At 46.4% G+C, this 10,688-nt stretch overlaps 1 protein-coding gene across 1 annotated transcript in view; it reads left to right on the top strand.

Moving 5' to 3' along the window:
• Positions 1–544: 544 nt before the first annotated feature.
• The window catches only part of TTLL11 (tubulin tyrosine ligase like 11), a 285,983-nt gene continuing 275,839 nt past the window's right edge, over positions 545–10,688 (top strand). Inside the window, exon 1 of the mRNA XM_030920126.1 lies at positions 545–1,267. Within this exon, the coding sequence (XP_030775986.1) occupies positions 545–1,267 (723 nt within the window). The remainder of the gene's footprint in view (positions 1,268–10,688) is intronic.

Raw genomic sequence — 10,688 nt, 5'->3', positions numbered from 1 at the left:
GCACTCCAGCCTGGGCGACAGAGCGAGACCCTGTCTAAAAAAAAAAAAAAAGAAAGAAAGAAAGAAAAGAAAACCAAAAAATCGTTAATATCCTTAACTCGAGTGGGAATCTGTAGGGGGCTTACCCAAGCCCATGGCTTCCCCATCCCATCGGGAGCTCCCTGAGAACAGGGAAAAGTGCCTCCCCTCTTATCTGCGGGCGTTCAAAGGACCAGCAGAGGGTTTCTTCAGTGGATCACTCTCTGCTCCCCTAGGGCCTGGGCTGGTCACATCCATCGCACTGAGGAGGTTCCCATTCATCTCACTGAGAAGGGTCCCATTGGGGGGCTCCTTCTCCGTCCTATCGAGAGTTATACCAGCGATTGGCGGGGACTGAGCCTCCTGCTTGAGGTAGCTGTTTTTACTCCCAGTCCCCAGGCTCAGGAGCCCCATGCGCACTCAATCTGCTCTCCCGCTTCTCCTCGCCACTCCGAGTTCTGCGGCCCAGAAGTCCAGCGCATCCGCGGGGTGGGCGGGTCCTGGCGGCTGTTTGCCCTCTTCCAACATGGCGGCCGCTGCCTCTGTGACTGGCAGGGTCACGTGGGCAGCCTCGCCTATGAGGTCGCCGGGGCTCTGCCGGCGATTGTCCCTTCCCGGACACCGTCTCGAGGCGGTGACTGCCGCTGTCAACCCGAGCCTGAGCGATCATGGCAACGGGCTCGGGCGGGGACGGTGTGGCAGCTGCGGCAGCGGCGGCAGTTTGGTGGCGGGCTGGGGCGGCGGAGCGGCGGCGGCGGCACTGGCACTGGCGCCAGCCCTGAGCGCCATGCGGCGGGGCAGCTCCGAGAGCGAGCTGGCGGCCCGGTGGGAGGCGGAGGCGGTGGCTGCGGCCAAAGCGGTGGCCAAAGCTGAGGCCGAGGCCACAGCAGAGACGGTGGCGGAACAGGTCCGCGTGGACGCAGGCGCGGCCGGGGAACCGGAGCGCAAGGCAGGGGAGGAGCAGCCCAAGGCCCCGGCCCCTGCCCCGGCGCAGCCCAACGCGGCTGAGGAGGGGGACACCCAGGTGCTTCAGCGGCCGCCTCCCACGCTGCCCCCGTCCAAGCCGAAGCCGGTGCAGGGCCTCTGCCCGCACGGGAAGCCCCGGGGCAAGGGCCGAAGCTGCAAGCGGAGCTCAGGCCACGGTCCCGGCGAGAACGGCTCCCAGCGTCCGGTCACCGTGGACAGCTCCAAGGCCAGGACCTCCTTGGATGCCCTGAAGATCAGCATCCGCCAGCTCAAGTGGAAGGAGGTGAGGCCCGGCCCGGCCGCGTAGGCACAGTGGGGTGGACAGGACAACCTCGGATGTCTCGGCACGGCCCAGGTCAGGTGGGCGGGCGAGGCTGAGCTCCTGCGGTGCACCACGCTCGGGCCTGCTTGTCAGCCGCAAACCGCTCATCCTTCAAGGCCTACCCCCCCAAAATCACTTCCTCCAAGAGGGCTCCCCAGACCCCTCCAGGTCACGTTAGCCACTCACTCCTCTGGCTCCCCTGCAGTTCTTTATATGTCTCAGCCATCAGCATTTGCCTCTGCTTGTAGGTATGTGTATGTCTGTCTCCTCCACCAGCTTGTAAGCCCCTGGGGCCTCGGACCTGCTCTCTCACTTCTTCATTGAAGTTATATTTGTTTAGCACTTGCTGTGTGACTCTTGGGCAGAGGAACAGTTTTTATTTTGGAGGCAGACAGGCCTAGGGTCTCACTACACTCTGCTACTTAGCTGTGTGACCTTGAGTAAGTTGCTTCACCTCTTCAGCCTATTACCTTCTCTGTAAAGTGAGGCCAGTTTTACTTATCTCATCATCTTGTTAGCATTAGAAGACTCGCTGCTTAAGTGTTTTATAGCACAAGTCTGCAATAAATGGTAACTTATGTTACCACTCTCTCCTTTCTCTCTTCTTCCACCATCATCACCACCACCAGCACTACCACTGTCATCATCGTCAGTGTAGGCACCGTATTTTATATTCCAGGCTTGGCATACAGCAGGTGTCAGTAAGCGGTAAATCAAAGGGTGAATGAAAACATGAGTTATCATCCCCGAGCCCATTTTAGACTGGCAGGGGATGGGATGAAGCACCAGTGACTATAGAGGTGTCTATTGCAGTTGGCTGAGTGGATAAAGCCATTTGACTTTATTTGCAGCATATAGGGTATTTAATGTGCTTTCAGGAGTGTCAGGAGTTTGGTTAAGGATAGCTGAGTGTGGACACAGCAAGTGGTGACAGGGATCTGCCGCAGGTAACAGAGGACTCCGGTACTTAGTCCTGTGCCTTGGCTATGGTAATGGTTTGGTATGGTAATGGTTTCATTAAGTTGGAACATACAGAGAGATGGCTGCAGAAAGGATTGATGTAGTCAGAGGGTTTATGTCCCAGTAGGAAAAAGTGCATTTGGTTTGGATGGAAGTCAAGGATCAGGCAGAATCACCTTCCATATGGACAGGGGTTAGCCACTGGGGAAGTCTGACTCCAAGTGTCTGGGCCCCCAGCCTTGTGGCTTGGGATTCAGAGGGGAAATTTCATGCTGGGGAAACGGGAAAAACAAGGGCAGGCTCTCAGTTCTAAAGTATCTTGGTTTCTAGGCAGGGTCCCAGGTCCAGGCCAGAGATATGAGGGCTAGAAAAGGTACAACTGGACAACTTCTCAGTGCCGTGGTCTTAATGAAGGGAGAATCCAGCAAATAAAACCAGGCTATGGAGTCAGGCTAGGCAGATTGGTCCAAGTGGGGCCTCCACTTAGCTTATCCCTGTGGGAGAGAGAGACATGAAGCAGGCCAGATCTTGTTTGCTAGGAGAGATGGGGCCAGATGGACTCATACATCCCGGCCCAGGTTCATTCACTCATTCTGTAAATGTCCACTGTGGAGGTGTCAAGTTCTTTGCTGGGACCTGGGAATCAAACATATTTAAGATGTGACCCTTGTGCCCAAGGACTTTACAGTTCAATAGGGAATAAAACACAAGTAAAGGAATAATTGCGGTCATTACAGGGCCATTGCTGCTGCATCCTGAAATGCTCCTTTTTCATTTATTTGCATGGCTTACTCTTGTCAGTTCTTTAGATGATACCTTTCCCATCAGTCTCCAGACCTTGGTATTTTTTATTTTTTCCATAGTACTAAACTTTACCTGGCATTATATTATGTATTGCTGTTTATTGTCTGTTTCCCTCACTAGAATGTAAGCTCCATGAGGGCAGGGGCTTTGTTTTGTTTATTGCTGTACCCGCAGGTGCTTGGCACATAGAAGTTGCTCAATAAATATTTGTTGAATGAATGAATACATTATGTGATGAGTGTTTCTGTGTGAAAGTAGAAATGCTGCAGGAGGTAGAGAGGGGCACCCAGGAAGGGCTTTCTGGAGGAGATGAACCCGAGCTGAGTCCTGAGTGCTGAAAATGAACTGGAGTTATTTAGGGGCCATAGACTTTAGATCTCTGGTTGCAGGAGTGGTATGGGCAAAGCAGAGGACCTTTCAGGACTTTCAGTATGGCTGGATCATAGTGTGGGAGGTGGAATGGTGAGAGATGGGGCTACAGAAATGAGCAGGGATCAGATCATGTGCCTTGCGATGAGATTTGGACCTGTTTGGGGGAGGAAGGCTATGTGAGCCATTAACGGAATGTTAACATTCTTCCATTTATCAGGGCAAGTCAGTTAAACCCTTCAGGCCTCAGTTTGCTTATCTGTAAAGTAGGGGCGGGCAGAGCTAGTTCAGTGGTTTCCAGTCTCTCTACTTTGGTAGCAGCATAATGGTGACGTTGATCTACGTGAGACTGTTGCACTGGTCAACCCCAGGGGGTAGGCTTTTTCCAGGGCACTACCTGTAACTGCTTCTTCCACCTCTAACCCTTCCTTTTTTTCCCACTCAGAGAGCACATATAGGTGGCATAGAGGTGGAGATGTTGATTCTAGTATATTTTAAAACATAATTCACTGAGTGTGGTGGCTCATGCCTGTAATTCCAGCTACTTGGGAGGCTGAGGTGGGAGGATCACTTGAGTCCAGGAGCTCAAGGATGCAGTGAGCTATGATTGTGCCACTGGGTTACAGAGCAAGACCCTGTCTCTAAAAAGAAAACTGAAAATTAAAAAAGCATAATTCACTTGCAACAATTAGCCTACTATTAGGCTTGTGATTATTATTATCACCCTTCCTCATTAGTGCATGAAGTCCTGAGGGCAGGGGTGGTATCTGACTTATGTCCCTAATGTACAGCACATTCTAGGTGCTCAATAAATATTCATCGAATGAATTATGGAATATTTGCAACAGAGCTTACATCACACCTTAACACCTTAGAGTGTGGAGGTTGAAAAGTGCCAGAGTAGCTAAACTTTAAAGTTACTTCCTGCTTTAAACTATGATTATAGTATTCTTAGTACCTCCTACAAAGTTGACTGCGTGAAAAGTAACATATATATATATATATATCCCTGGTACTAACAAAGTGCAAATACATGACCTTTCCTCTGCCTGCCTTTCCCCATCTGTTATAAGGTGATATTGGATGAGATCATCTTGAACTCCCAGCGCTGACATTCTAGGAGCAAGAACTCCTACTGGGGGCTGTGGTGCAAGGGTGTGAGCAACAGTACCTCTTGCATGCCATGCGGTGTTGCTGTGGGGTTGGAGAGTACTCAGGTGGCTGGCTTTGGTGGGAGTGGATGGGTAGCCCAGGTAAGAAATAAGAATACCAACCAGAGTGAACGCTGTCTCCTTTTATGGGTGCATAGTGGAGGGCTATATATCACTGTCCACTTCAGCAGTGTAGGACTGAGCCAGCATGTGAATTAGGAAGTTTGCTCAGCGGCATGGCACACAATCTCCCTTCCTTTTTCACTTTTTTTTTTTTTTTTTAGACAGGGTGTCCTTCTGTCACCCAGGCTGGAGTGCAGTGGTGCGATCTTGGCTCACTGCAATCTCACTGCAACCTCCGCCTCCCAGGTTCAAGCAGTTCTCCTGCCTCAGCCTCCAGAGTAGCTGAGATTACAGGCACATGTCACCATTCCTGGCTGATTTTTGTATTTTTAATAGAATGGGGTTTCACCATGATGGCCAGACTGGTCTTGAACTCCTGACCTCAAGTGATCCACCTGCCTCGGCCTCTCAAAGTGCTGGGATTACAGGCATGAGCCACCACCCTGGCTCCTTTTTCACTTTTCTTTATTCCACATATATTTAACAACAACAACAACAACATGATAATAAATCTTTATCTAGCTCTTACTCTGTTCCAGGTGCGTTTTAAGTGCGCTACATATATACAATTATTTGATTCTCTCAACAACTCAGTAAAGTAAGTGCCTTATTGTGTCCATTCTACAGATGAAAAAATTGAAGTACACAGAGGTTAACTTACTCGAGGCCACACAGCTAGCAAGGGACAGAGCTAGCATTTGAAATAGGCATTCCATTTGAAACCAGGCTTCAATTCTGTGCTCTCTATTGGTAAACACTGGGCTGGAGGTCGCAGATGTAGATGTGAACAGGATACACTCCTTGCCCTCCAGGAGCTCCTGGTGTAGGAGGAAGAATAAATGCAAACAGACAGTTACAGTTTGGTCTGGGAGGTGAGTGAGTCAAGGACGTTCCATACAGAGTAGAAACAACAAGGCAGGCAGTATGGACCAGGTTTTATATGCAGGATGGGATGATGGCAGCTTAGGGAGCATGTGGGGGAGTAGAGAGCGATGAAGAAGGAGCCAGATCACAGAGCATGTTGAAGGCCATGCCAAGAAGCTTGCGCTTCTGACTGAATTTGATCACAGATTGCTTGCCATATATAGACCCAGTGTCCCTTGCCTGCTCTCCTTCAGTCCCAAGTGAACCATGCCAGCCCTCAGATGATTCAGTTTGCAATCATACCCGTTCTGGCCAGGTCTAATTTAACTGTGTCCACAATGTGAAATTTGTTTCTGAAGGGGAAGAATCACAGATGTTAGCTCTGTAAACTTGTAGACAAGACTGGAGTTACTCTCAAATAGCAAAATCATGTCTACAGAGTCATCAATGAAGTTGCACCATGAAAGAAAGGCATGATTTCTGGTTCACAGCAGATGCTCAATGTTTATGGATTTGTATGGTCTTCTTCCTGTCCTGTGAAGACTCCCCATCCCCTGTGGATTCTTCTGTCATTTTGCTACCCTGGTTAAAAAACAGCTTAGAGGAAAGACACCATAGAGAGTAGATGGCACGTTTGTTGTCAGCTGCCCTCCGTGGAGATGTAGGTATGTACACACTGTGCATATGTATGCAGTGGTGCCATGGGTCGCCAGCTAATGTGAATGAGGTCTCTGAGGGATTTCACAGCAGGACCTTTGTTGATGATGGTTTGAATAAGCCCCTGTCCTGAGATCTGTTTCAGTATAAAGTCTTTGTTTCAGAGACTCCAAATCAGGCATTGTTCCCTGAAATTTATCCAGCCTTTCTTTAGAACAAGTATACACTTACTATATCATCCTACTTACAATTTGTATAATATTAGTTACTGTTTATTAAATATGGGTTATGTGCAAGGCATTGTACTGTTTTATGCTCATGAAAAATTGTATTGAGAGGCAGAGGCATGAGAATTGCTTGAACCCGGGAAGTGGAGGTTGCAGTGAGCTGAGATTGCGCCACTGCACTTCAGCCGGGGTGACAGTGAGACTGTGTCTCAAAAATAAAAATTGTACTGAGTATTTACTATGCATTATTTAATCCTTGCAACAACCCTCTAAAATAGACTGCATTATCATCTTCAACTTACAGATGAGGGAACTGAGGCTTAGAGAGGGGCTGGTACAGGGCCAGCCCATGGCCACATGATAACCAGTGGCAGAGCCATCCAGGGCCTGAACTTGTAGCCAGTTTTCAATCATATACCTTCTTCTTTGCTAATCCTTTGCTAAAAACCATTGGGCAAGGAGTTATTCTATTATCATCAGTATCATCATTACTATTCTTAAGTAACAACAGAAGAAACTGAGGTGGGCACAGCAAGTAAATGAGAAAGGCAGGGTTCAAACAGTAGTCTTTTTTTGTTCCATAACCCACTTTCAAGTGTTTTATGATTCTCCACTTCTTAACCTTCCCATTCCTCATTTGACCATAACTCAAGTGACCTTGGAGTTGGTCAGAATCAGGAGAGCAATAATGCAAATAGGACTTAAAATAAAACACACTGAAATATATCCTGCCTGGCAGAGGGAGCATTTGGTGCCTGCGCCTTCCGAATCCTGTCTTGCTGCTGCCCACAGGGGAGGTGTGATTCCTGTGCCATTTGACTAGCCGGGTTGCCTTCCTCCTCTGTGGAATGTGAGCCTGCTATTTGAATCTTTCTGTCTCAGATTCCTTCTGGAAGAAGGTAGAGTATAAAATGAAATATTGGGTGGTCTAATCTTTCCTCCATTTCTATTTTCAATGATCACCATTGCGGCTTACTGCCCATTTTTTAAAAAATAGCACCATATTTAAAAACACTGTATGCCCTACTCCATCAAATGTTCTCCTTTCACAGATATGTTATTTTAATGTCTAATCTATTGGAATTTTTCCTTTGCAATTAAACTTGTCATAACGTAAAAATCACAATTCACTACCACTGTTATTTGAACAATACAATCCAGGTAATAGCTTCATGAATCCATACCAACTCCTTAAACAATCCTTTAAAAGACAATAAATTCAAGGGGCTCACATTCAAGCTCTATAACTCCTATAAATTAAAATCATGTTCGTGTGTTTTTAAGCAGGTATTGTAATGGTTAGGCTGTTTTCTGTGTTATGAAACATACAGTATTTGTGCCACAATTTTGGTAGTGTTTTGGATGGTTTTGTATCAGCAGAAGTTTAAGGCAAAAATTCAATCATACGTTTTATTTTTTATTTAAATCTGTTCTTGAACATATTGTGAAAGTAATCGACCACTGTTTAAGTGCCTTCTCTCAAGGGGAGGTGTTGTGTTTTGTAGTTGGCATGGGCTTTGAAATCAGACAGGTGTGGGTTAAAATTCTTGCCTCTGATTGCTTGTGTGACTAAACTCTGTACTAAATACAGAACCTCTCTGAGACTCAGTTTCTTCAGTTGTAGCAATGGGCTAGTGCTATCTATCTCACATAATTTTTGTGAGAGTAAATGAAGGAATGTATGTAAATGTCCTTAACCCAATGCTTGGCACACTGTAGGTATTCAGTTAGTGTTGATTCTTTTCTTTCTATCATGTAATTGCAGGCATTGGTTATTTGATCTATTTTTTCTTAAACGGGGGGAAAATTAAATATAAAATGTAGTCCATATATGTAGGTTACTGGTTAGTCAGAGCAGGTATGACCAGCTAATCTGACTCATCTAATAGATATTTTGAAATCTACTTTGTGCCAGGCTGTATTTGGGATCTTGGGGATACAGCAGATGACACAGCCACTCACAGATGGCTGCAGTATAAGGGACAGTTGCATTTTGGGTGAATGTCAACTTGATATAGTGTAGGTTTAAGATGTTAAAAATAACACTGATTTCATGTTTTTGTTCTTTTTAAATCAATTATACTTTTAAAGTTTCCTGAGTCTAACTGAATGTTTTTAAGTCTCCATTCTGGACCTGGTGCCTATCTCATACTTTGGTTTTTGTTTGTTTGTTTGAGATGGAATCTTGCTCTGTTGCCCAGGTTGGAGTGCAGTGGGGCGATCTCGGCTCACTGCAACCTCTGCCTCCTGGGTTCAAGCGATTCTCCTGCCTCAGCCTCCTGAGTAGCTGGGACTACAGGCGCCTGCCACCATGCCCGGCTAATTTTTGTATTTTTGGTAGAGATGGGGTGTCACTATGTTGACCAGGCTGGTCTTGAACTCCTGACCTCAGATGATCTGCCCGCCTTGGCCTCCCAAAGTGGTGGGATTACAGGTGTGAGCCACCTTGCCTGGCCTGTCTCATACCTTGGTATGTTAATTATATTCATCACCACGGGAAACTCATTTTAGCCGTTGGAGTGACATCAGTATCTTGACTTTGGGTTTCACAGGGAAAACAGATGTTATTCTACATGAACGTACCCACCAGCTATGTGGAAAAGATACACGTTTCCTGGGTCACATAGTGGCTCTGTGCCCCTGACAAGTTGCTTTACCTCATCTCTAAGACTGAGTATGAAATACTAGCTAGTTGTTGTGAGGATGAAGTCAGAACATCTTGAAAGTGCCTGGCACTTTAAAGTAAGAATACATGTTGGTATGGCTTTCCCTCTGGTAAATCTCTATGACATCTTAATTAAATTTTGTAACAGAAAAATGGGTGGTGTGAACAGGCAGATCAGCTTGCCATCCTCTAATTAGGTTTGAACCCCTCCTTTCCTTGTGGTTGCTCCTCTAAAGCCGAGTCATGTCCCTGAGATTCCTCCACAGAGGTTTTTGTTTTGCTGGAGAGAATGATTAGCTTTCTCTATTCCAGGTGGACTTGGATCTCTCCTTCCTCCTCATATCAAATTGTGCATTGCCAGCTGCTGCCACTGCCATTTGCATACATGTTTGTTTCCCTAGGTGTTTCTGAACCATTATCTAGTAATTTTTATAAATGCTTTATAAGTCCTAGCAGGCATTTCTGGTGGCTTTCTTCCCTCTCCCACATGCTTCTCTGTCATCTGAATAAAACCTTCGCACCCTTAATGAAGCTGGGAGAATAGGCAGTTTATCTCCTATGTAGTCTTCCCTGGGTATAGCTTTGCTTTTCAAATAAGTTCCTCAGTACATCTGCCTAGAACTCTGATGAAGGCCAGTTTTCCTATTTTGTTCCTTATACTCACTGGGAGATTCTATTTCTCATTGTGTCAGAACTGTGGGTTATTGGAATTTTAAAAAGCAACAGTGGACCATTTTTTGGACATCTTAGATTATGTTTAAATAACTTTATTCCAATTCCAGAAACAATATGTGCTTATAAAAATTTATACAGTTCCCAAGCATATAAAATAAAAACTGAAGCAAACCACCTACCCCATCCTCCTCCCTTTCCCTCTTTCCCTCTAATTCCATTTCTGAGAGGTGACACCAGAATCCCAATATGTATCTTTATAGACTTTTCTCTTTTTTTTCGAGATGGAGTCTTGCTCTGTTGCCTAGGCTGGAATGCAGTGACGCAATCTTGGCTCACTGCAACCTCTGCCTCCTGGGTTCAAGCAATTTTTCTGCCTCAGTCTCCCAAGTAGCTGGGATTACAGGCACATGCCACTACATCTGGCTAATTTTTGTATTTTTAGTAGAGACAGGGTTTCACCATGTTAACCAGGCTGGTCTCGAACTCCTGACCTTGTGATCTGCATGTCTTGGCCCTTAAAGTGCTGAGATTACAGGTGTGAGCCACTGTGCCCGGCCCAGATTTTTTTCTTATTCTTGTATGCATCAGGATGGCTATATTGTGCTATAGTAAAAACCACAAAATAGCACTGGCTTAATACAACCAAAGTTTATTTCTTGCCCATGCTATGGGTTCAATGGGGGCTGGTGGTGTTGGGGAGCAGGGGTCTCTCATCATCTTGGTTATTGAGATCGTGGTCTCCCATTATGACACCTGCTTCCATGAGTCACTGAGGGACGGAAGAGCATGTGGTAGTGAATTTGCACTGGTTTTTAAAACGTCTACCCGGAAGTGATGCATCACTTCGGCTCACATTTGATTCGCTGAAGCAAGTTACATGGCCGTGG

The sequence above is a fragment of the Rhinopithecus roxellana genome, chromosome 16 (genome assembly GCF_007565055.1).
Source record: "Rhinopithecus roxellana isolate Shanxi Qingling chromosome 16, ASM756505v1, whole genome shotgun sequence".
NCBI lineage: Eukaryota > Metazoa > Chordata > Mammalia > Primates > Cercopithecidae > Rhinopithecus > Rhinopithecus roxellana.
The sequence above is the reverse complement of the archived record's forward strand: the minus strand, read 5'-3'. Positions and strand labels throughout refer to the sequence as shown.